The 26,530-nt window shown below is 49.6% G+C and overlaps 1 protein-coding gene across 6 annotated transcripts; it reads left to right on the top strand.

The window, feature by feature from the left end:
- The first annotated feature begins 1,695 nt into the window (after positions 1-1,695).
- Positions 1,696-17,431, top strand: Mlec (malectin). 6 transcript variants are annotated; one of them, XM_059249871.1, is made up of 5 exons: positions 1,696-1,720; positions 9,509-9,687; positions 10,169-10,345; positions 10,427-10,484; positions 12,168-17,431. In XM_059249871.1, exons 2-5 carry the CDS (start codon positions 9,523-9,525, stop codon positions 12,395-12,397), a joined length of 630 nt encoding a protein of 209 aa, XP_059105854.1. In that variant the 5' UTR covers positions 1,696-1,720; positions 9,509-9,522; the 3' UTR covers positions 12,398-17,431. The 6 variants fall into 6 exon arrangements, with proteins under 6 accessions (XP_059105854.1, XP_059105848.1, XP_059105850.1 ...); XM_059249865.1 differs by lacking the exon at positions 1,696-1,720 and adding an exon at positions 2,252-2,705; XM_059249867.1 differs by lacking the exon at positions 1,696-1,720 and adding an exon at positions 3,247-3,323.
- Positions 17,432-26,530: the final 9,099 nt, after the last annotated feature.

Genomic DNA, 26,530 nt, shown 5'->3' with positions numbered 1-26,530 from the left:
CTCTTTTTATTCTCTTAATTTCTCTTTTATCTCTCACAGTCTTAGGAGATAGGAACAATTATTCTCTCTATATCACAGAGGCTGAAACCGAGGCACAGCGAGATGAATTCCTTTCCCCAGTACCACCAGGATACTGGGTAGAGCTGTAATTTGCATCAGATATGGCCTCTTAGGGAACCGGGATCACAGCATAAGTAGATTAGAAGCTAAACATCGTTGTTCGGTTTTACCCGAATTACTTTACCTTCCTCAACTTTTTTAGTTTCTCATCCATAAAACTGGGGACATTTCCTGTTTTTCAGCTTCTTGAGGTGGCTGTGAGATTCATACGCGTGGGAACAGGACGGCTGTTGAGAACCTGCTGTCGGGGCCCGTCTTGGCTACAGTCCTAATCTTGGCTTTGGATGGCTGTATGATCTTTTTCAAGTTCCCTTCCATGTTGCCTGCATTTTTTTTCTATTTTGTAGCTCGGCAAGGTAGCAGAGGCTTGTTTATCCAGATACTGATCCAGAAGGCTGAGGCAGGAGGCTCACAAATTTGAGACCAGCCTAGACAACTTAGCGAGAGACAGATGCAAAGAAAATAACTGGAGTCTGGAAATGCATCTCGGGGGTAGCACATACACAGCGCTCAGCCGAACCCTAAAGGGAAAGAGAAGTACGGGTGGGGAGAGGATTTTGTGAGTAGATGGTGTCATTTGCACTGTGGGTCAGCAGAGGCTCAAAGATAGGATGGTAGAGCTGGGAAGTCACTGAGAGAGGAACTGAACCCAGCTGTATCTCAGCCCAAAGTGTGTAGCTCCTGTCACTCCCTGAAGGTCACCTGTCTTGAGAGGGTGCTGGGGAGTTTAAGGAAAAGTTTGACCTGGGGCTTGGCAAGCCCAAGCAGGGGGTTTAATACCTTTTTGTGTGTGCACCATAGGCATAAGGTAAAAAAATGCAGGTCAGAAGAGGGCCGAGCTATTCATCCCTTGGAACTGGGTTAGCAAGCATGTGGGTTCGGGGAATTGTACCCAGATTCTCTGCGAGAGCAGGTAGTGCTCTCCACCGGTAAACCCCCTCTCCAACCTCCTGCTTAATTTTGAGACAAGCTCACACCCTGTAGCCCAAGCTGGTCTTTAAACTCATGGTAATCCTCCTGTTTCAACCTCCTGAGTACGAGTACTGGGGATGCAGGAAATGTGTCGCCTGGTGTCTCCACGCCCAGAAGAACTGTGTAATACATGTTCCTTTCTTTCTGAACCACAAAAATCAAATTTAACCGGGCTTCCTATATTTTTGTCGGCACAAGCTGACAGCCCTAGCAGTAGGGAGAGGGTAAGCGTCTATGGAACAAATGATGAACTTCCTCCACTCGGCCGTATCGGAAACTTGCGGTGAAACTCAAGACTCTCTCTCGGCCCGTTTTCCCGGAGTGAAAACGGGAGTGCGGGCCGACACTCCAGGGCAGGGACGCTGCTGCAGAGAAGCGCTGGGGAGCTCGGGTCGCGCCCGAACGGCGGTCGCCACCCACGATCCCTCGCCCCAGCGGGGGAGGGAGGAGGAAGCCCGAGCGCCACTCACTCCCTCCCCAGGTTCTCAGGCCTGCCAGACACCGTCGCCATGGAGACGCAGGCAGCCTGGAGCCCCGCCCCTAGCAGGCCACGCGTTTCCGCTGCGTTGGAGCATTCTGATTGGGCGGCCCCGTGGACGCTACCACACACCACGCGCCTGCTAAGGGGGTGAGGGCGGGACCTGATCCTCGTGGGACGCGTGTCCTGACACCTGTCCATGTGGCAGCTCGGGGACAGCCTGGCTCCTCTGCCTCACACGGGGGGCGGAGGGTGGGGGGAAATGCACTGCTTCTCCTGCTAGAGTCCGTGCTCTCGCCTTCCGGAGGGGGGGGAAAAAAAAAAAAGAGGGTGATGGAAGAGACGGCAACGCCCCCTTCAGAGCCGACTCGGTCCCCAGATCTAGAGCACCGGAAGTGCTGGCGACGTGTCAGTGCGCCCTTCTTTAAGCCTTCCCCGCCCCAGGCCACCTTTCCTAGTCTGGTGTGGGATTCCGGGGCGGCCTGGGCGCTGCACCCGCCACTTCCGCATGGAACCGCCGCTTCAACCGAACTCCCTCCCTTCTGCGCGCTCTCCTTCTCGTGCCCGGCGGTTGGGCCGGCGCCGGGGCGCGGCCACGCCCCTCTCCGAGCACCGCAGCCAATAGCGGGGCCGCTCTCGGCGGGGTGGTGGGTAATTAATGAGGGCCGCGCTCTGATTGGCTGGGGCGTCCAGGCGGAGGGCCGGGCGGCCGGGGTAGGTTGTTCCCGTGGTGGGAGGCGGCACCCGCGGCGGCGGCGGAGGAGGAGGCCCGAGAGCGACATGTCCCGGGTTGCTGAGGCAGAACGGTCCGTGGCGCTGTTTTACTGAGTCGGGGGCGGCCTGGCGTCCGGCCGAGGACGAGGGTCGGCGGCAGGGGCTGCCCCCGCCGTGGTGGCCGCCATGCTGGGGCCCCGGGCAGCCGATGCAGCCGCGGTGTTGCTTCTCCGACGGCTGCTGCTGCTGCTGCTGCTGCTGTTGCCCGAGCTCCGGGATCCGGGGCTCGGCGTGGTCGGAGCGGCTGGGGCCGGGCTGCCGGAGAGCGTCATTTGGGCCGTCAACGCGGGCGGCGAAGCGCATGTGGACGTGCACGGGATCCACTTCCGCAAGGACCCTCTGGAAGGCCGGGTGGGCCGAGGTGAGAGCCCCTCGGCCGAGCCGTGGGACCTGGGGCCTGCGAGCAGGGGCGCCGCCGAGGGGACATCCCCCGGCCCCCGAGCCCCTTCCTCTCGACCGTGGGACCACATCCTCCCCGGAGCGAAGTTTCTCTCTGCAGTGGCCTCCCCCAAGGGACCTGGCCGGAGCCCAGGGCCTAGCCCCGCGGGGCGCGAAGCTACCGAGAGCCATCGAGGCAGAGAGTTGGCGAGAAGTTATATTTAGATCTCTCTCATCCAGCGTGTTCTCAGCCTCTCGTGCCACCCAAGCTGGGAAAGGAAAGACGAGAGAGTGGCCTTTTTGAGCCCGGCACCTGGAGGCCCCGCAGGTTGTAGGTCATCGATTCCACAGCTTCACTATCGCGGCGATTCCGGGTCGATTCTCGGCCCAGCCCTAAGTCGGCCGCTTTCCGTGCCTTTTCTCCCCAAGAGTTGGGGCTTGATTCTTAAGACAGAATACCAGGGCCTCTTTTCGAAGGGGATGGTCCGGGAAAGTTTGATTGTGACATCCTCCTCTGCCTTCCTTCGGTGTGCTTAAAAGTAAAAGCCACCCATCGGGTGTTGGTAGATGGAAGCCTGCCCTGCCCGTGAGGCAGATGGTGGTGTGTCCGCCAGGTCAACCTATGGAAGATTTGAGTGTTCCATTGCGCCCCCCCCCCCAGGCGATCCTAAGAAGTATGATTGCAGCTTGGGGGCTGGGGGGACGTGGTCGAGACTTAACCGATGAAGCAACAGTGGTTTTTACAGTTAGTGGCAGACTGAGAATTGCTAGGGCAGGTGGTTAAAAATACAGGTCCCTGGGCCCTGGCTCTAGACCCAATAGACAAACTTTTATCTGTTAACTAGCAGGGGCTCAGATTTCTGCAGCAGGCGCTCCTGTTATAGGTCACCCCAACCCGTTCTTTGGAGATATCTGCTCTAGATTTTTCTATAAGTAGGATTGAAAAAACAGGTTTAAGAAGGCAATTCTGGGGCCTGGAGAGATGGCTTAGCGGTTAGGAGCACTGATTGCTTTTCCAGAGGACCCGGGTTTGATTCCCAGCACCCAGAGGATGGTTCATGACTGACTATAACTCCAGTTCCAGGGATCCAGGGCTTCCTTCTGACCTTTGTGGTCACCAGGCACACATATGGTGCACGGACATACATGCAGACAAAACAACCATGCCCGTAAAGCTTTTTAAAAAGTTTTTAAAAAGGGGTGGGGAATTTCCTTGTGTCATGTTCTGGAAAATGGATGCTCTATGCTGGGTGCAGAGGCTACCAAATTGGTGATGTGCCTATCTGGACAACTAGGAGACAGTTTCCTATTCCACAATGTCCACATGTGGCTCTTGACTTTACTCAAGGGTTCGACTTAGTTTCTCCCAATTTCTGTGTCTGATAGTTATGAGTGTGTTAGGCAGGTGTGGTGGCTCCCGCCTGTAATCCCAGCACTTGGGAGGCAGCGGCAGGCGGATCCCTGAGAGTTGAAGGCCAGCCTGGTTTACGTAGGGAGTTCCGGGTCATCCAGAAATCCAGGGCAACATTGGGAGAGCTTGTTTAACAAAACAAGCTAGGATTTGCTGCTTTCATACATGTGAGGGTCTTGACACATGGGGCTACTTTCTGAAGTTCTGTGTCCTGGAATTTGTTTAGCCCTGGCATGTAGGTCCCAGGAACCAGGTTTCAGCTGAGTCAGAGCTCCAAGTTGTGGCAGCCAAGGCCAGACTTTGTAGCAGCAGGTCGTTACTGCCTCCGTTATGGACCGTTCCTCTTTCGTCATGGTTGTGGGCAGAGAGGAAGGAGTCCCTGGGGAAACTAGACAGTTGGTGGACTTTGCCTCCTGAGATAATGATGTGGTAAGGTCATTGTGCAGATGGCTTCTTGCGTTTAGATACCCTTAAACTGGCTCCATTGTCTCACTAGGTGCCCAGTACAGAGGATAGAGGGGGCTAAGACTCCGGGTTCAGTCCCCAGGTACTGCTCTTCCTCAAATTCTGCTTTGAAGCTGCTGCTGCTGCTGCTGCTGTAGGTGGTTTAGTTGTCTGGCCTCGTCAGCAGCCAGCCAGGCTCTCTTGTCCTCGGAGGCACAAGCACTTGGGGGTGGTTGGGGACAGTAATTGTAGCAAATACAACTACATGAGGCCTACCAGAGTCCATTTTTGGACACTAGCATTTGGGGACAATGTAGAAATGAAGCCCCCTGCTGTCCCCAGGCTGTCTGCTTGTCTGGGTGGGGCCAGTGGGTTTGTGTGCTCATTAGGTTCCTGAGAGTAGTGCTTTCTGGCATTAGGTCTGGGACCAGATAAGTTGAGGTTCCTCTCAACAGTCAGCTTTTGAGCTTCTTGTGTGCTGAGGAGGCAGCCCTGCCCAGGGAAGAGCAGCTGCTCACACTGCCCTTCTTCTCTGTGGATCAGGGTGTGCCAGGTATTAGAGACCCTCGTCTCACACAACTATTCATGCCTCATTTCTTTTTCCAAATGCTTGTAACACTGATTGTGGCCCATTGAGGAAAGTTCGTTTCCTGCTGAGTGAATTCAGGTACTTGTTGCCAACTTAGTCCAGATCAGGGTTTGGCCTGCTTTTGAACTTGCTGGTTCTCCACATTTTCTTTGTAGTTCAGCGTTCTTGTAACCGAGTGGCCTGGGGCACCCGGTGGCTTATGCTTCCAAAGGCACTTCATAATGTTTATTGAATTTCATTTCTGCCTTGGGATAGCTAGTGTTTGCAGCCTGGAAAAGACATTTTATATCCGTGTGCTTCAATTCAACAGATGGGAACACCACTATAGAAAGTGCTGTGCATGGTGTGCATTGCAGGATGGGGGTGGGGGGCGGCTTTTTTTTTCCTGTTTTTGGTTTCAGTTTAAATTTTATATGTATTAGTGTTTTGCCATGGCAAGTTTTGGGTCCCCTGAAACTGGAGTTACAGACAGTTTTGAGCTGCCTTGTGGGTGCTGAGGCTTGAACCCAGGTCCTCTGGAAGAGCAGCAGCTCTTAACTGCTGAACCATCTCTCCAGCCGTGTATGTGTGTGTGTGTGTCTGTCTGTCTGTCCTCTTTGTTGTTTTGTTTTGAGACAGGGTTTTGTATTTCCCAGGTTATCCCCAAACTTACCATGTAGCCTAGGATAACCTTGAACTCTTGATTATCCTGCCTTTACCTCCCAAGTGCTGGGATTCTAGGCTTGTTAAGGGCACAGAGCTTGGCTTGGTTCAGGGAAACTCTTTCCTTTCTTAGAGAGATCCCTGCTAGAACTTACTGCCCTGGGCCTTGTCTTCCTTCCCGATAGTACACCTCGTGTGTTAGGAACGTCTGCTGGGACTGCTGTCCAGAGGAGGGGAAAGTGCCACCGTCTCTTTTTTTCTCCCTGCTTGATGACCTTTTACATGGAATTAAAAATAGGTCAGAATGTGTCTCCAGAGGGGAAAAATGCTGTCAGGTGACCTGAGCTTGTCAAGTGACTTTTGTTTAACCCTAAAGCAGACCCTTTCTTGGGCTGCCTTTTGACTGAGGTTTGGCCTTGAGGAGGTAAGAGCTTGGTAAGGGCGTGAGGAAGAGAAAGGAAAGTGGAGAGACCATTGGCCGCTGCTGCTCTGCTTTGCTCTTGGCCGTGAGATTTGTTTAGAATTCGATTCCTATACTGTCTTAACAGGAATGTTCCTTCTGTGAGCCCTCCCAAGTACTGGAAGTACTTTACAAGTACAGCTTAGATCTGAGCCTCCTTACCTCTATCATCCAGGATAATTCACTAGAAACTAACCTCACTTGAAAAAGAAATTGTTGAGAAAAATAATCGAGTCATCAGGGGGCCTAGAAGAAGTAATCCATGTATTCGTTTTGAACCGGTCTCACTCTGTGGTCTAGCCTGGCTTGAACTTGTGGCAGTCCTCCTCCCTCAGCCTCCTGAGCGCTGGGATTGCAGGGGTGAGTGCTGGGCGTGTACTTCTAGCCACTGAGCTCCCTCTCTCCTCGCATCCTTGCACTTTACGGTGGGTCTTACCTGGAACATGTTCCTGCTCGTTCCAGTTTTCCCACTCTCACTGTAGCTTTCTAATTCATTTCTTTACAATCCATTTCTCATGTATTTATTAAGACAGGAACTCACTATGTAGTTCTGCTTGCCTGAAACCTGCTCTGTAAACCAGGCTGACCTCCAGCTCAAGGAACTTTGTCCACCCCTGCCTCCTAGGTACTGGGGTTACAAATGTGCCCACACACACCCCAACCCCAGAACTTGCTAATCTGTTTTCTAAACTCCCAGCGTCGAGGTACTGTGTTTAGTGCTTACTGTTTGAATATTGAGGTATTTTATTCACTGCTTATTGTGTGCATGTCTCTGCCCAGTGGGCATCCCTACATAGTTATCTTTTGTTTGTCTCCATGTACAGTCATCTGTTAAGATTTTTATAGGATGAGGTGTCTCATCATCGCCATAGTTCTGTGGAGTGGGTGATAGCCCTTTCTATAGTTGAGGAAATGGATCTGAAAGAGATAACTAGTTTAGCATGACTTAACAGGTGGCAGGGCCAGGATTCAAATCTTACTCTGAAACTGTCTTACTCTGAAACTGGGTTGAGTTTTCCAAAGAGCCTGGCCGCTCTATTGTCTAGCGCTCAGAAGTAGCAGATATAATGTAGACCCTTTGGCCTCCTTCCTTTCTGGTTAACTGTCTGAGCTGTTGTGTGCCGCCTTGAGCAGCGTGCTGACTGTACTTTCATTCTAGCTTAAAGAAACCCGTAAAGGCTAAGGAGGGAAGAGGAAGACATACACACACACACACACACACACACACACACACACACACACGCTTTTTTTTTTTCTTTTTCTTTTTTTGCTACTTTGTCTCTTGGGGCTTAAAGGGAAAGCAGTTAAAGGTAACCCCAGATTGTTTAATTCTTGTTCACATGCTGTTTTCTGAGCTGTGGAGCTGAGAGGGCTGCAGATAACATTGCTGTTAGCTTCTTGAGTTTTCCATTCAGTGAGGGGGGAAAAAGCTCTACACATGTACAAGAATTTCTGTGGCTCTATAAATGAAATCTAACTAATGGTCCAAGTTTGCAAGAGTCCCGGCCTCCTGGGAGGAAGAAATTCTTAGCACTCAGTTGGAAGAGAAATGGCCTTTTAGGTTTCAGAGGTGTGCGTCCTGGGGCTTTCAAGCTTGGGAAAGGGCTAGGGCGTGCAAGCCCCACATCCTTTGTAAGCCGTGCTTCTCTGATTTCCTGAGGAGATACAGGGAGAAGAGTCTGAAGACAAAACTACAATGAACTTCCTGTTCCATTGTCTCATGAGTGCATCTGATCACAAGGCTCATGTCGCTTACAGGAACTGTTAACAGTTATGTTTATTTTTTTGAGGGCTTGACCTTAGTCATTGGGTCTTCCAGCTCATCTTTCACCTTTTGCCAGGTCTGCTCCTTTGAAATGGTGGTGATTTGGAGGATAGAGCTCTTGGGAGTGAGTCAGATGAGTTTAGACACGATCAGGGTGGTGTGGCCGTGGCTGAACTGCCTGTGTGTCCAAGGATCTAGGTGCCAAATGTCTTCAGGGTCCCCATGTTCAAGTGGAAGATAGTCTTAAAGTCTTCACTCCTGTCTGTAGTTTGGGAAGGCGATTTTATGGAACGCTGGGAAGTATTGTGTGTGTGGACTGAAAGAGCCCAATTGTTCTCCTCAGGATGCGTGAGTATTCGTCTCTGGGGACTGGATGTGGTATATCTGGAGAGACTCGCTGTTAGGTGGAAAGACACTCATTTACAGCTTGTCACCAGGAGGACGAAGGGCGTAGAGGTTTTCTTTTCCCCTTGTTGTCAGTCTGTGAAATGGGAAGGTGGCTTCTAGAGCATCTTAGCGGCAGACCCTTGCCCGGGCTGCAGTGGTCCTCAGTGAGCCTGGCTGCCTGGCTCTGCTGTGCCGGCACTCTAGTCTTGTTTCTTTCTTTTCTTTTTTCTTTTTTTTTTTTTTTTTTTGGTTTTTCGAGACAGGGTTTCTCTGTGTAGTTTTGCGCCTTCCCTGGAACTCGCTTTGGAGACCAGGCTGGCCTCGAACTCACAGAGATCCGCCTGGCTCTGCCTCCCGAGTGCTGGGACTAAAGGCGTGCGCCACCACCGCCCGGCTAGTTTTGTTTCTTTAGGAACTGCACCAAGTGGCTGCTGAGCTGGTGTTCTGGTAGAACTTTTCTCCTGTTGGATAAAAGAGCAGTGGCCATAGAGTCTGTGGGAAGTGAGATAGTTACATGGAGAGGAAGCTGCAGAGCACCCTCCCTCTCTTATGAGTCTGTTTTTCTTTGCCAGCTTAGGAACTTTTTGAATAAAAATTCTGAAAAAAAAAAAAACCAAAAACAAAAAAGTGCAGCTAGTGTATTATTTATAGTGAAGACAATGAACAACGACTTTCCTGGCCAGACAACCTGTTCGGTTTAGACTGAGAAAAATGCACTTGAACGGATTAGAGTTGCTGCTGTCCCCTGGGTTCGGGAAGTGTTCTCTGAAGGTCTTCTTCCCAGGGAGCTTTGCAGCGTTTCACTCCCTTTACATGGTGAGCTAGGTTCCTCGTCTCTGTCCTTTTCCAGCAGGCCCAGGAAGTAACTTCAGTGTGCTGCTGAGCTCTGGGCTTGTCCTTTCTTTGCTGATGCTCTTCCGTGTCAGTGGCTGTCTGATTGTCCTTGTGTGAACACTGTGGAACCAGGTGCAGAGGGAGTGGCACCTTGTTGGCGTTGCCCTGGAAGCACCACGCCTCTGGTGGTTCTGTGGGATCTCCACTCGTTATGGCTTGCCTCTGATGTGCTTTCTCTTTGTGTTGGTCCCCAGCCTCAGACTATGGCATGAAACTGCCAATCCTGCGTTCCAACCCCGAGGACCAGATCCTGTATCAAACAGAGCGGTACAATGAGGAGACCTTCGGCTACGAAGTCCCCATCAAGGAGGAGGGGGACTATGTGCTGGTGTTGAAGTTTGCAGAGGTCTATTTTGCACAGTCCCAGCAGAAGGTGAGGCATGCTCAGGCCCCTGCTTGACCAGTGGCACATTGCTGCTTTTGAGCAGTTGGGTACTCTGGGGCCAGAGCAGAGGCCTGTGAACCTCCTCAGAAGGGAGGGACACAGTTGAGCTCTGAGGGAAAGTTGGGTCCTCCTGCCCTAGAAGCTGGGTCCCCTTGCCCGTAGGCTGTTACCTGTCTTGGGGTTGGTAACAGATTGGTCCTTTTAGGTGCTTCCTGCTTACTTCATGCCCCTTGATTCCCTCCCTGATACCTCATCCTTTTCCCTGGTGCTCTCTTGTAAATTCCCCCCTTTCTCCCCACAAGGCAGTAAAGGATCATGGTTTGACTCAGATGAAGGACTCCAGCTACCTTGGATTATATCCAGAGCCATAACTTAAGTTATGAATACCAAACAGGTGCATAATGTCTAACTCCTTGAAGGGATGTGAAGCTGATGGTGTTGACATTATCTTTTTTCCTAATCCTGGAAGGTATTTGATGTCCGATTAAATGGCCATGTTGTGGTGAAGGACTTGGACATCTTTGATCGTGTTGGGCACAGCACGGCTCATGATGAAATCATCCCTATGAGCATCAGAAAGGGGAAGCTGAGCGTCCAAGGGGAGGTGTCTACCTTCACAGGAAAGCTCTACATTGAGTTTGTCAAGGTAACGGTCACCATGCCTCACATCTGAGGGAGGTGAAGATGTTTGCTGCCATGTGGCTGACTGTGCTTTCCTGTTTCCTAGGGGTACTATGACAATCCCAAAGTCTGTGCGCTCTACATCATGGCAGGGACAGTGGACGGTAAGTTAGGGTTAGGATATGATTGAGGAAGCTGGTCATTATGGGAAATGTTGAAAGCCAAATTATAGGGAATTTATTCCGAGTCCCATGGATAAGGACAGCGTCTTACATGATGCTGGCCACAAGGTTAAGGTCAGATCTGTGTTCCTACCTTCCTGCTGCTGTTTAATGAGCGCTCGGGCTCGACAAAAGCTTGTGATAGTCTCTCTAATTCTGACTGTCCTGCAACCCATTAAGTAGACCAAGCTTCCTCGACTCACAGAGATCCTCCTGTCTCAGTCTCCCTGATGTACAACCACACCTGGCCTTTGACACATTCTTAACTGCCCTATGACGGCCTGCATTTGATCTCCAGGACCCATATGGTAGGAGAAAAGTGATTCCCACAAATTGTCCTCTGACCTCTGTGGCGCAGCGTTCATGCATGAGTGCGCGCGCGCGCACACACACACACACACACACACACACAAACACAGAGAAAATAAATGTACTAGAAATTACGTGAAATGTGTCTAAGCTCCATTTGAGGGATGGGCTCTAGTCCTTTGGAGAAAAAGATAAGAGTAGGAGTTCCCTTGGGTGTTGGTAGGTATTGCTACACTACACTTAGATAGAGTTAATTTGTTAATGTCTCCTTAGCCTTGGAGCTCAGCTTCTGTATATTTTATGCTTGGGGTTTGGGTTACCCTGGCTGCCAGCCTCCCAGACTGATTTTCTATAGAGAAAATTTGTATCTTACTCATTTTTCTTCCCCATATTTTCTCTGTGCTATTTTTCATTTTGAATGCATGGAAAGTCTCCTTTTTTTTTTTTTTTTTTTTTTTAAACTTATTTTATGTGTGAGTGTTTTTTCTCTGTGTGGGGGTTATATATGCATCACGTGTGCAGTGCTCTCAGAGCTCAGAAGAGAAACTGGAATTGTAGTTATACATGGCTGTGAGCCACCATGTGGTGCTGGGAACTGAACCCCAGTCTTCTGCAAGAGGAACAAGTGTTCTTTTTTTTCGAGACAGGGTTTCTCTGTGTAGCTTTGCGCCTTTCCTGGAACTCACTTGGTAGCCCAGGCTGGCCTCGAACTCACAGAGATCCGCCTGGCTCTGCCTCCCGAGTGCTGGGACTAAAGGTGTGCGCCACCACCGCCCGGCTGGAACAAGTGTTCTTAACTGTGGAGCTGTCCCTTTAGCCCATCCCCGCCACGGCTCCGTGCCGGTGCAACTTGGAGGAAGGCGGCACTTTACCCCAGTTCCACATGAAACCTGTAGGAGGAGTCGGACAGGAGGAGTCGGACAGGTGGAGTGAGGCTGGAGCCAAAGCCTCCTGGATCAGCCTCAGTGTCTGAGTCAAAAAGCATGTGTCTTAGAGAGGAAGAAGAGGGTTTGAAAGAAGTTTTAGGTGTTGGGTCACTGTTCCTGCCTAGTGTGGGCCTCTTGGAGCTTTGAATTGAGACAGGAGAGGGAGGTAGCCTCCCTGTGGGGAAGGCCCTGTATTCCTTTTTTAATGAAATCTGAATATGACCACAGTGCCTATGTTCTGCTTAGGTTAGAGACAGTGGCTGCTCCTCCCTGTGTGGACCCTGGTGAGGTCAGAGAGATCTCTACTGTGGCTCATTCACTGCTCTGAATGGTCTTATGTAAATGCTGTGGGTCTTAGTATACTTAAAAGGTATTTTCTTTCTTCTTTTAGATGTACCAAAGTTGCAACCTCATCCAGGATTGGAGAAAAAAGAAGAAGAGGAAGAAGAAGAAGAATATGATGAGGGGTCTAATCTCAAAAGACAGACCAACAAGAACAGGGTGCAGTCAGGCCCCCGTACGCCTAACCCCTATGCCTCGGACAACAGCAGCCTCATGTTTCCCATCCTGGTGGCCTTCGGAGTGTTCATTCCAACCCTCTTCTGCCTCTGCCGGTTGTGAGAACAATGGCCATCCTCAGCAGGGTGGAGGGGAGTGGGGGAGAAACCAGACATGTTGGTTTCTGTATTCTTGACAGTGTTTAGCAAAACAAACAAACAAATCAAACAGAACACACGCGCGCGCACACACACACACACACACACACACACACACACACACACATGCATAAATGAAAAGACATAAGAAGCAGAATGGGTGGGGGCAGCGCCCATCTACCACTGGTCCCAGAGCTGCTCAGTCCTACTCTGCTCTTTGTGGCTGGCCCCAGCTCTCTTTTTCTCTGGGGTCCGTAGGTGAGTGGATCCTTCCACTCCAAGGATCCTTATTACATACCTAGCAGGAAGGACTCTGAACTCAGCAGTCACGGTTGTTGTCTTTAGGGTAGACATTAACAGCAGAAAAATGTCATAACCTGGAAAACCGGCACTGGGAGTTGGTTGTGTTCTGAATTTCCGTCTGATGTGATTTCAGAAGTCATGGTATTCAAAGTATGTGTGTGGAGGTAAATAAGTTGGATGGTAAAGACAAAGGAAAAAGGGAAGAATTGGAAAAAAGAAAGTCAGCACTTCTCTACTTGGAAGGCTTTCTGGGTTCATCTTTGGATGGCTCCACCTGAGTATCTCCATTGTCATTTCTCACCTCCTCAACGTGTGTCAGTTAGAGGACTGTCCGGTATCCAGGACGACGACGAGTTATGTCAGGTCCTCAAATTGCCTACAACTTGTTGCCACAACAAATCATTTTGATTTCAGTGCCTGTTGAGGACTTGATTTCTTCTTGATTTTTCTGTTAATCTGGTTCATTTGAAGTCTCTTCTCAATTCTCACTCTTCAACCATAGAGCTAAGTTATTGTCAAAATGGGCAGGAGACCGGAGATTAGAGTTCTGTCTGTTGAGTGTCTTCCCTCCACCGTGACCTCACCTTGTTGGTACCTCCCTCCCTGAATCCCTGAGCCAGCAGCCAGGAGGACCTGACCCAGCAGCTCTCACTGGCCCCTCCATAGGGCCTTGCTGCCAGGGGACAGGGATGCTTTCCAGCCTGCAGCAACAGAACACTTGACCTTAAGAGTCTCTTCTGGTCTTTGGATTAGAAAAGGCTTATGTTAGCAACCTCAGAGACTTGCCCGCTAAGTGACTGACCACTGTTGAGAATGTCCAGAATTTGATGTTCATTTATCCCCGTGTCCTCTGTCCTACTTGAGCTAGTTTGGGTTTATGCCTAGAGTCGCCCCAAAGAACTAAGACTGGCTGCACCAGCCCAGCTGTTTTCCTCGTTGATCGTAATCAGATGCCCCCTAGCAAGTAGCAGTCAAGGTCTTCTTACAGGGGGACTGACTGAAAGACTCCGAGTCAGCCATAGTTCTGGAGGCTCTGAATGTCTAACTTTAGCATCCAAGTGTCTGTCTCAGATTCCCAGTAAACACTCTAGGGATGACGTTTCCCTGTTCCCCAACTTTGGATCCCCTTCGTCCATTTGTCAGTTAACAACAGTGAGGGACAACCCGGCTAAGCTTAAAGGGATTTTCTAGGTCAGAAGCAACAGGCTTTGCTTCAGCTCAAGTTGGAGCGATGTAGAATCTCAGGCCAGGCCCAGGTTTCTAGAATGTGTTTAAATTTTGAGTCTGCCTTATCAGATATTTGAACTCTGTGACGAAGTAAGTCACTCTTGGGCTTCTAATGATGACTGCGGGTCAGCATTTAGTCATCTGAGAACTGTCCTTTATTTTCTCTGTGGTTAGGCCAGCCCTAGATTACTGAGTGGGCGCTGGACGGCTGCGGCCTGAGGTTGCTGTCAGGAGCACTTCCTGGAGTGCTTCCAAAGTTCCTGCTTTCACAGGACGAGGTACTGCCATGGTCTTGGGGACCACCTGCCTAGGGCAACGGATGTCCTGACTAATGGGCTTCTGACGTGGTTCTGTTTCCTGGTCCATCTCTATTTACAAACCTGTGGGCCCCCGTCAGCAGATTAGACAAGATGAAGAAGAGCAGCTGCCTCTATGTTGCCTTGTTTGCCTGGGTCTCTGAGGAAGGAGGGTCCTGCCTCCTCACCCCAACTCATCCCTTTGGTGACTCAGAGCCCCAGAAGGAAACCCTGGCTCCTGGGGCTGTTTCCTAATGGTACTGTAAGCCAAGCAGCTCTGCTTCTGCCTCTGTTTCCAAGCCCACCCCTTCCCGTAGGGATAGGGATGGGTGCTTTCCTCTCTAGTTGTGTCCGAACGGAAGGAACATCTTTCTGTGGCTAACAAAAACTGAAAGGGAAGTGAGGAAACGGCAGGGAAGGAGTGTGGTGGGGGCTGGGGTAGACTCCCCTGAGCCAGGCCTGCCCAGCTAATAAGAGCTGCTTAGGGCTGGCGACAGCCAGCTCACATGTTGAACTTGAAAGCTTTTCCCCTCCTCCAAGATGATATGATGTAGGTACATGAGGTTTAGGTTAAAGGGTTGGGTGGGGCACGCTTTATTTTTATTTTTATATTGTGTGTCAAGAGTTACTCCATTGTTCATCCTGCTTTTTGCACTGTTTGGTCCCTTCTGTGTTTTGAGCTAGTTCAAGGAGTCTGCCTGGGACTGGACTGTGAGTGGTCCTGGTTAGGGAGCTGGGCAGCAGAGGCCTAGGTGTTCTGTTTGAGATGCAGTCTGACCCAGGGTTTTAGAGCCCACTGACGCAGCTGGCAGAGGGAAGGGTAAGGGCAGGAAGCTCTTCTTTGCTGGAAGGGTGGTCCTTTAACATGGGTGGGCAGAGCAAGCAGTGCCGCGGGGCTGAGTCCGCAGGTCCAGCGTGGTTTCAGTCGGGCCAGCTGGCCTCCGACTGGGTTGCTTTGGGTCTTATTCAAACTATCTTAAACATTGTGCCAATAAGTGATTTGTGGGATTCATGTCTCCCGAATCAAATCTATCGTTCTGGAAAGTCTCCACTTCCGAGGAGGAGCTGCTCGTGGACACCCACAGTTCTGATGGGTTAAAAGTTGTCTTTAAGTACCCATGGTGTAAGGGGCCGCCTGTTGATTAAAGATGTGGCCTTGTTTTCTTGCTCCTGCTGACTAGGAGATCCCAAGGTCAGGTGAGCCTTGATGAGTCGGGGTGAAGTTTGTGTTCTCTGAGGCCCTCGTTCTGTGCCTGGGGCGTCTATAGCTGTGACCTGACTCCTTTGATTTTGTTGAGAAGCTTCTGTTTTAAGGAATTTCTCTTCCTTGTCCTGTCCGCAGCCTCTCCTGGGAAGGCCTGGCCCTGGTCTAGAATCTTAGCTGAGAATCTGAGAAAATGGTAGCAGTATCCCCTCCTTTTAGCACTCAGACCCCTCTCCTTAGAAACAGGCTCACCTGGAGGAGTCCAGGGAGGCATCAGTAGTTCTCTTACTCCCTGGGAACTGGGGAAGGACCCACCCCGGTCAGCACAGTGCCTTTTTCTCCCCTGCTCTGAGTCAGGTGGGCATCCCTAACCTAGATTCAGGCCTGGGCAGGGGTCCTGCAGTCCCCACCACGGGGCTGTTTCCTTAGCTCCCTCTCCTTGCTGGCCTACGCTGACATAATTCAAGTGTCTTCTCGCCTTGAGGAACCTTAATGGAATCGTGGCCACCACATGTGACACTTCTCTGTGACTCTAAGGGCCCAGGAGAGCAGGTGAGCTTTCTCAAGTGAGAGACTAACACGTGCTCCTGCATTAAAAGACAAAGCTAGTTACTTGGGCCTCCTGCTGTGGCCTCTGAAGAAGGCAACTCAGGTAAGATCGACTGAGAATGCACAGGAGGAAACCACAGACAGGATCTGCTCAGAGATCGCAGAAGAGCTCGGCCTCTCTTCTAGGGAAGGTGTAATTAGGGATCAAAGTGTGCTAAGAAAATTGCAAAGAAGCCTTACTGCCCACACCAGAGAGCTCAGGATGGCTTTCTCTTCCAGCTGGAGCTAACACTATCTGTGTTTGGACTTCTCCTCGGACAAGGGCTAGATTTCTTCATGATGGTAGAAGACTAGTGTGGCACTGGTGGTCAGCTGCCCAGGGAGGCCTGCTTTCTTTGTACGTGTGTGGCTTGCTGCTGCCGATCGGTCTGTCCTTCCCCACCTGCGTTGGCCTCATTTGCTCTGGGTGGTGAGATCATCTTGATAAGAGCAGATTTGGGGACTGGCTCAGTTGGCAGGAAAAGAGCAGAGTGGATCTCTTGGGATGGGTTCCTCTCAGGAGTGTAAAAACAAGGGGCTGTGACTGTGCTGGCAGCCAGGGAAACAGTGGTGCCTGTTGAAGTTGGCAGAGAGGGCCTTGGCACGCTCGCCTCCAGGCAGTCTCGTGCGGTGGGAGCACAGCATCGGGAGAAGTAGAACTCCATCCGCACCTCTATTTTGAGCCCCGTGCTTTATTCGGGATGAGGGAAAACAACAACAAACTCAAGCATGCTTTCTGCCCTTTCCAAGGATGACTGTCAGGAAAGGGGAGGTGAGGTGCCAGGTGGGAGGGAGACTTGGCAAGGAGAGACGTCATGGCAAAACCAGGAAAGGAGGCATTCTTGACTCTTCTCTTCCCTGGTGTGCCACAGTCCAGGGAATGAAAAGCAATTTGACCCTGGATTAGTTCCTTTGTTGGAGTTAAGGAACATTACCTTTCCACAGTAGTCCCCTGGGACAGGATGGCTGTCCATTCTAAGCTCAGGGCCGCCTCTTCAACTACTGTTGGCCCAACCTGGCTTGTTAGGAAACCAACCCCGCCCCTCAGTATTGCACCTGGCTGCTTTGTGTGAAACCGAGTATTGGAGAAAAGGCATCGAATCATTAGCAGCTCCTGTAGCTCTTACTCTTCCCCGTCTTTCCCTGCGAGGCCAGGCTGACTCTGTGGCCATACCATGCATTTACAGCAGTATACTCGAGGGGCTTTGAACCTGCTGGCCAGGGAAGCAGTAGGGGTGAATAGAGCTGTCTTTCCTTATGGGCTGTCTCCATCAGTCTCTACCCCTTCCATGCCCCACCCCACTCCCACCAAAAAGTAAAAAAATCAGGATGTTTTTCACTGTCCATTGCTTTGTGTTTTAATAAACAATTTGCAGTGACACTCCGTGTTGAGATTGAATTTGAACTCACAAAGAAGTGATGGTAGGTTGGCTGTGGCAGCACATGCTCGTCATTGAACACTTGGCCTCCCAGGATCAGGAAGTGAAGACCACACTCAGCTGAATAGTGAGTGTGGGCCCCTCACCCCCACCCCCAAAAAAGACCAATGAGATGGTTCAGTTGCCACCAAACTCTGAGTTTGATCCCCAGAGTGTGGAAGGAGAGAACTGACCTCTACACACATGCTGTGGCCCCTCCCCAATAGATAAGTAAATGTATCCCCCCCCCCAAATAATAACAAAAGGTAGTATGGGAAAAGGGAAGGGAGACCAAGGAGGAATAAGGGAATGATATTCTTGGCCTGGGGCTGGCAAGATGGCTCGGCAAGTAAAGGTCCTTGGTCCTTGCCACCAAGCATAATGGCTTGACTTAGATCCCCGAGCCCACGTGGGGAAGGAGAGGACCAGTCTTCCCACAGGTTATCATCTGACCTCCAAACATAAGCCTCCACATGCTTCCTCACTCCAGCTAAATATGGAACAATAATAAGTCTTGGCCTGACTGCCTCATCCAGCAGGGCACTTGAGAACAATCATGTTAGTGTGTTTTGTTTGAATCTGACTGCAGTACCCAGCCCTAACTTGGAACACAGGCCTTCAGCTCTGTCTTGTCTTGTACCCTCTATTGGGGGTCACTTACAAGTGAAGCCATAGGATATTTCTCTTGCTTTCCCCTTTCCTGGCAGGTGGAAGACCAGAATGCAGGAAGGATTTTTTTTTTTTCTCCCTAACATTTATCAGCTATGTTTTACAGCTGTGGTACAAGAAGCTCAAAATGTCAAGAATTTGCCTCAGACCAGTTAGTAAATGGTCAAGCCATGGCTTAGACCCAGCCTTATCCACTATCAACGCCCATACTCTTTCTTGGGTTATGCTAATTATAGCTATCTCCAAGTGAGCCTTTGAAATGGACTGGGCACAGTGCCAGGCACTTTACAGATGTTACTCTGTACTACACTCTCCTTTGAGAGTGACTGGCCCAGGGCCACCCAGCAAGAAAAAGACAAAAACAAAACAACAGCAACAACAAAAATGAACAGGACTCTTGTCTTGATTGATTTACTTTTGTATCAGGTCTCACCGTGTACCCTGGCTGACCTGGAACTCTGTAGACCAGGCTGGGTGGCCTCTGATTCACAGAGAGCTCTGCCTGCCTCTGCTTCCTGAATGCTGGGATTAAAAGTGTGGCCACCATGCCTAGTCCTGGACTCTTGAAATGATTACTTACTCACCACTGCCTTCCATGTCCCCAGAATGTTGTGACATGTCTCCAGAACACACCCGCTGTTTCTCCAAACAGGAATGGAAGCTTCTGGCTCTGTGTGGTCCTGCCTGCTCGGTTATCCTTTCAATGGCAGGATTGTGCTCAGCTCTAAGAATAACGCCAGTGGAGTCTGTTCCCAGGGCCCGTGGAGACTCTGGCTGAGCCCAAAGAAGGGAGAATTCTTGACGAGTTCAGAGGTAGATGTTACTATTTAAGTGTCATACCAGCATTGACCTGCCACGTGGGGATGGGACCTGAAAAAGCACTACTCTGGGGACTAACAGGGAGGGAAACGGCCTGACAGAAGATCTTGGGCCAAGTGCCGCTTTTGGGTTGGACCACTCTGTGGGACTAGATACTAATCTTACTTAGGAAATCAGGCTCCGGGTTGGCTGGAGCCTGTATGTCAGACCTTCCTCCATACTTACACCTCGCCCCCGCCCCGTCCTCCATAGAGGGAGAGGTGACATTCTCACACTTACTGGAAAGTCTCTTGTAGCAACAGGGAGTCAGACAAAAGGGGCGGGGCGGGGCGCATACACTAGTGTGTGTGTGAGCCCCTTCCTCTTGGCTCAGGCCTTGAACTAAAAATTGTCGGAGGCGCCGTGGTGGCTCGGGCCTTTAATCCCAGCACTTGGGAGGCAGAGGCAGGTGTATAGATCTCTGTAAGTCTGAGGTTTGAGGTCAGCCTGGTCTACCTGGCAAGTTCCAGGACAGCTAGGGCTACATAATGAGACCTCAAAAAAATTAAGAATGTTTTTAAAAAGAAAACGAAAAGCCATGAAAAAGAACTGCTGCTGTCCTGAGTTCCCTTCTGTCTTCATTTGAAGCTGTTGTGTCTCCAAGATCTGGCCCCAGCTGGTTTCTCCCTACCTCTAACTGATGTAGGCACCTGCATCCTCCCATCCAGTCCACGTCCTCCCTCTGCCTTTGGAGCGGTCCCTGGGGAAGGACCACGTGTGAATGTTGACATAGGTCGTTCCCTGGATCCTCCTTGGCGTCTGCACAGCACTGTTTGCTGTTGTTTTACACTCTGTCCTCAGAACTAGGGACTCAGACTCGGGAGGAATGGCCTACCCAAAAGCCCCACAGCTGCTATAACGTTCTGACTGACCCTAGGAGCTGAATTTTCTAATTTTTTGAGACAAAAATCTAGCTGTGTAGCCCAGCTGCTTTGAACTTGTGATCTTCCTGCCTTCACCTCCCAAGTGCCCAGCCCAAGCCTGTACTTGAATACTGTGATAAAGGTGCCTGCCTCCAGGTCTGGAAACCTTCCCTGGGACCCACAGGATAGGAGAGAACCAACTTCCCCTAGTTGTCTTTTGACCTCTATGCAGGCTGTGAGATGTGTACACACATATGCACACACATTTTTGTTTGTTTGGTTTGGTTTGATTTTTCAAGACAGGGTTTCTCTGTAGCCCTGGCTATCCTGGAACTTGCTTTGTAGACCAGGCTGGCCTCAAACTCAGAGATCTACCTGCCTCTACCTCTGGGATTAAAGGTGTGCACCACCCCTGTCTGGCATACTAATATTAATTTTTTTATTTTTTTATTTTTTTGGTTTTTTGAGACAGGGTTTCTCTGTGTAGCTTTTGCGCCTTTCCTGGATCTCACTCTGTAGACCAGGCTGGCCTCAAACTCACAAAGATCCGCCTGGCTCTGCTTCCCAAGTGCTGGGATTAAAGGCGTGCGCCACCACTGCCCGGCACTAATATTAATTTTTAAAACATGAAAGCTATGGTCACATGGAGATTGTGTGTGTATGTGTATGTGTTTTGTTTTGTTGTGAGTTATACTCTGTCGAGGCCAGCCTGATCTACAGAGCGAGATCCAGGACAGGCACCAAAACTACACAGAAACCCTGTCTCGAAAAACCAAAAAAAAAAAAAAAAAGAGAGTTATACTCTATAGTCCAGGCTAGCCTGGAACTCACTGTATATCCAAAGTACAGAGAAATACATTCTTTTTCACCATAAAAAGTAACCTTGGACCCAGGGGGTGGTGGTGCATGCTTTAATCCCACAGCCATCTGTAACTCTAGTTCCACGGGATCTGGTTCCTCCTTCTGGCCTTTGTGGCCACCAGACATGCAAGTGGTGCACAGTCATACATGTAGACAAACACCCACATACAAAACCCCAAAGATTTAAAGGAAAGTGACCTTTTAAGATGTAGTGATACAGGAATATACAATACGAGGGCTGAGGAGATGGCTGGGTGGGTGAATTGTTTGCTGTGGAAGCACAGGGTTCCTCAGCACCCTGTGAACAGCCAGAAGTGGCGGTGTATACTTTTAACCCCATGCTGGTGGTGCAGACAGCTGTGTTCTGGGGTTTGCTGGCCGGCCAGTCTAGCTGAAATGGTGAGTGGAAGACCCTGTTGAAAATGGAAGTCCTGCCGGGCAGTGGTGGCACACACCTCTAATCCCAGCACTCGGGAGACAGAGCTAGGCGGATCTCTGTGAGTTCGAGGCCAGCCTGGTCTACAGAGTGAGATCCGGAACAGGCACTAAAACTACACGGAGAAACCCTGTCTCGAAAAACCAAAAAAAAGAAAAGAAAATGGAAGTCCTCCGTTTACATGAGCCTAAAGGAGACATTATCATTCAGGGCACCACACACTCCTTTCAGGAATTACTGGATCAATAGTACATGCTACCCTTCCACAAAACTATGTAAAGCTGTAGTCCCCAAGCATGGAGTATGCTAGAAATCTTTTTTGAGGAACAGGTAGGATATAAATAATGAATTGGTGCCTTTAGGAAAAAAAAAAAGCCCTCAGCCTGGGAGTGAAGTGACTTGGATACCAGGGTAATTACTAGTGTTTGGTCCCAGACCACAAGGTGTGCCTGCCATCCAGCCAGAGCTGGCCGATTTGAGGCAAGGCATCCTTAGGGAAGCAGCAGGAGGAGGACTTCCCCCCCCCCCCCAGCTGTAGAGAAAAGCCCTGTGATGTCTGCCTCACCTTGGCTGCACCAGCTCCTAGCCCCACCTGCCTGGCCTGAGTCGGGGCAGACTGCCCGGCTACTGTGGGACTGCCTTGGCCAGCGGCCACAGTCACACCTCGTACAGTGGCTGGTGAGACTCAGCACAGTGCTGGGGGTCAAAGGGAGGCCAGTTACTGTTTAATGCAGTAATTCTCTATCTTTTTTCCTTCTTCAAACTGTTAGTGTACATAATTCTGGAGGTTTTTCTTCTCTTTCTTTCAAAGAGAGCCTTTCATAACCTAAGAAAGTAGTGAGGAAAGTCAAATTGGGAGTCATGACTGGTTTCCCAACCTTGTTAAAAATGCAACTGAAGGGCCGGGTGGTGGCATACACTGGTAACCCAGCACTTGGCAGGCAAGGGCAGGCCGATCTCCGTGAGTTTGAAGCCAGCCAGGGCTATAGAATGAGAATATTATATAGTATAGTATATTTTCACTTTTTTGTTTGTTTGTTTTTTTTGTTTTTCAAGACAGGGTTTCTCTGTGTAGCTTTGTGCCTTTCCTGGAACTCACTCTATAGACCAGGCTGGCCTTGAACTCACAGAGATCCGCCTGCCTCTGCCTCCCGAGTGCTGGGATTAAAGGCATGCGCCACCACTGCCCGGCTTCTTCTTTGTATCTGTGAATGTGCTTTTCTCATGTTCTTTGTGGTTGTACATGCTTATATTCCTAAAGATTAGTCTATTCTTGTAACAACAGCTCATAGGCAGTAACCAGAGAACAGGCCCCACCTTCTTTATGTGACAGTATTTCACTTTACTTAGTAGAAAGTGTGATCAAATTTGAGGTTTTGGTTTTTGTTTTCTGGTGCCGCTGTGAGGCCTGGGTCTTAGACCTCCATACTTTTCCCTAGGCAAACACTAATATACATCGAACTACATTCCCTGCCTTCAAATGCTAAGAGAAACTATTTGTGTTTAGAGTCTGTCTTCCAGGCCCAGACTCTAAGCTTTAAATTTTTTTCTAATTACATTCATTTATTTGTGTGTGGGCACATGTACGCCATGATGCATGTGTGGAGGACAGAGAAGAAATCATGGGAGTCAGTTGTCTCCTTCCAACACGTGAGTCCCAGGGATACATCTTGGGTCACAGCTCGGTGTCAAAAGCCATTACCTGCTGAGACATTCAGTGGTCCTTTCCTCCTCCTCCTTACTTGCTTGGGACAGGATCTCAATATGTAGCCCTGGCTCTTCTTGAACTCAATCTGTTGCGCAGGCTGACCGTGAATTGTAAGAATGTACACATGGATGGGCTAAAAAGGTGATTCAGCGGTTAAGAGTGCTTCTTGCTCTTGCAGGGGACCCAGGTTTGGTTCCCAGAACCCACATGGCAACATACACAACCATCTGTAATTCCCGGTCCATTCCAGGGGCTCCAACACGCTCTTCTGACTTCCACAGGCACTAGGCATGTATATGCTACACAGATATGCATGCAGGCAAAATACACAATACATGTAAAAATTTAAAAATAAATCTTTGCTGGGAAAAAGAAGGTATTCAAAGACTTGGGTGTGTGCTACCACCATCCAGCTCTTCTACTTCCTTCTTATTTTTTTTAAGGATTTACTTTATTTTTATGTGCATTGGTGTTTGCCTGCATGCATGTCTGTGTGAGGGTGTTGGGTCCCCTGGAACTGGAGTTGCAGACAGTTGTGAGCTGCCATGTGGGTGCTGGGAATTGAACCTGGGTCCATCTGGAAGAGTGGCCAGTGCTCTTAAGCACTGAGCCATCTCTCCAGCTAAGAGTAAATAGTTCTAGCTACTTCTAATACTGTTTTTGACAGAAACATGAAGATTAGTATTTTTTGTTACATTTAACTATTGTTTTTCTGTGTGTGCGTGTGTGTGCTTGCACACGCACAGGCACACGCATGCATGCATGTGAATATACACTCTCATGCCATGGTGCATAAATGGATTTGAGAGGACAGCTGGTGGAAACTGGTTCTCTCCTTTTACTCACATTGTTAGACTCGGCCACAATGCCTTTAGCTGTTCAGCCATCTTGCCAGACCAGGATTAACATTTTTAAAGAGGGTTTCTTTCTTTGTTAAGGTGTATGTATTCTTCCGTGTGTATATGTGTGTGCACATGCCTGTAAGTGTGCACAGAAGCCAGAAGAGGATGTGGAGTAGCCTCCTCTATCACACCCCACCTGTTCCTCAGAGGCACGGTTCCTCTCCTTGAACTTGAATTTTCCTGGTGAGGCTGAAAGCCAGCCAACCTCAGAGGTCTTCTGTTTCTGCCCTCTCAGGGCTAGGATTACAGGTGGGCACGGATGCCCAGGTTGCTATCTGGGTGCAGAGACCTGAACTCTGTTCCTTATGATTGTACAGCAAGCCATCTCTCCAGGCCAAAAGTTAACATTTTAACGTCCCTCCAGACCTCTCCCTTAGAGTTGCAAAGGTCCAGGCACACATTCCTATACTTTTCAGTGTGAACAAATGGGACTCTGTGCCTTGCTTACTGGCATGTATGAGTCTTTGTGATGTTGGAGACTAGTGCATATAGATCAAGTACATTCCTTCACAGAGCTATATGAAATTTACTATAAGTTGTCCATGTTACAAATGGTCCTGCAGTAAGCATCTTTGTGCTTACGTAGAGGCTAAATTCTCAGGTGTGGAATTACAGATGGAGCTAATACATTCGTCAGGATCCCTAGAAAGAAAAAAAGAAAAAAACAAGAACTAGAGTCTAGATAATTCTAGTGTTAGTGTCCTGAGTGGGTTTCTGGGAAATGACAGCATACTAAACTACCTTCTTGGCAAATCAAAATCAAATAGCATATTAGAATTCTGGAAAATGTTCAGAAGCCACGACCCTGAGATTAAGAGTCTCATGCTCTACCGACTGAGTGCTTTAAGAAAGAGTTGTTTCAGGGCTGGAGAGATGGATCAGTGGTTAAGAGCACTGGCTGTTCTTCCAGATGGACCCGGGTTCAATTCCCAGGAACCACATGGTGGCTCACAACCACCTATAATAGGACCCTATCCCCTCTTCTGGCATACAGCAGTACATGCAGACAGAACACTCATATACATAAAACAGATAAATAAGTAAATCTTTAAGAGTTGTTTCTAAAGGAAAGACTTTGAATTCTCTTTGCACATGAAGATCTCTCTGAACAAGGCTTGGTGAGCACCACTGGATGGCAAGATGGTATTTCAAAAGAACTTGGCGCCGGGCGGTGGTGGCGCACGCCTTTAATCCCAGCACTCGGGAGGCAGAGCCAGGCGGATCTCTGTGAGTTCGAGGCCAGCCTGGGCTACCAAGTGAGTCCCAGGAAAGGCGCAAAGCTACACAGAGAAACCCTGTCTCGAAAAACCAAAAAAAAAAAAAAAAAAAAAAAAAAAAAGAACTTGGCAGCTGGGATAGGATCAGGTAAGATTTCTGTCCAGGAACAATGCAAGGCCCAAACCTTTCGTGTCTGGTGCGATGGTTCCAGTAAGACCTGGCGTAAGCTATGTCTGGAGGCTGACAGTCAGCAGGAGGCTTGGATTTCACACTAGCCTAACATCGGACCAGAGAGGACCAGGCCTGCATGCAGACCCAAGTTCAATTCTCTGAACACACTTAAAAGTGGGGGGAGGGGAGAAGGGACTCCACAGAATTGTCCTTTAATGTCTACATTCACATCTGTGACATGCTTGTACATGTGCATGCGTGCACTTGCACACACGCGCTCGCACACACATACACACACACACACACACACACACACACACACACACACACGCAGGACCCCGAGAGGAGCCACTGTGGTAGAAGAGCATAGCTTTTCCCCGAACCTGCTTGGCACCACTGTCCACTGTCACCTCTGTGAAACCTTCCGTGACTTCTCATACCCTTGCTAAACCTCTTAACAGGAGTGAGCAGAGTCAGTCTGTCTGCTCCTTCCCACTAACCCACCTCTCAGGAAGGGTCACAGAAGAACCTGTGGACTCGAGTCTTCCCTGGCGAAGAGGGAGCTCCTCCGTGGAAGGTTCCAGAGAACTACGATGGATTTCTCTCAGTCAACTCTATCTGAACAACGAGGCAGATCCACTTACTGCCCTCTTATTTCCTGAAGCTCACACAGGCCAGTGTCTTAGCCCAGTGGCTGACACAGCAGGGACCTAGCACTAGCAATCTACTTTTTTAAATTTAAATTTTATTTTATAGGTATTAGTGTTCTGCCTGAGAGGGTGTCAAATCCTCTGGAACGGGAATTACATCTGTGTTGTGAACTGACATGTGGGTACTGGGAATCGAACCTGAATGCTCTGAAAGAGCAGCCAGCCCTCTTAACTGCTGAGCCAGCCTCCAGAGACAGCAATCTAACTGAGAAGTTTATCTCTGCACAGCCAGCAGCAGCTTGAACTTACAGTCTAGTAACATTTTCTCAGAATGTCTGTCCACACTTTGTATTACAGTCCATTTGACTAAGTATATTTTTTTAACCTTTATTTTTATTTACTTACTTTATAAGAATATATTTACCCAGCACTTGGGAGGCAGAGGCAGGTGGATCTCAGTGAGTTTGAGGCCAGCCTGGTCTACAAAGTGAGATCCAGGACAGCCAGGGCTGTTACACAGAGAAACCCTGTCTCGAAAAAATACAACAACAAAAAAGAATGTATTTAAAATATCAAGGGGACTTGGTAGTGTGAAGGTCCTCGGGTCTCAGCCCAGCCCTGTCACACCTGATTGGACCAAAGTTGGACCCGGTAGCGGCTCTCCGCAGGCCCCGCCCCCAGGCCCCGCCTCCAGGCCCCGCCCCCGCTCTCCATAGTTACGGCGCC

Source organism: Peromyscus eremicus, chromosome 23 (assembly GCF_949786415.1).
Source record: "Peromyscus eremicus chromosome 23, PerEre_H2_v1, whole genome shotgun sequence".
Taxonomy (NCBI): Eukaryota; Metazoa; Chordata; class Mammalia; order Rodentia; family Cricetidae; genus Peromyscus; species Peromyscus eremicus.
Note: the sequence above shows the minus strand (reverse complement) of the source record. Positions and strands in the feature narration are given on the sequence as shown.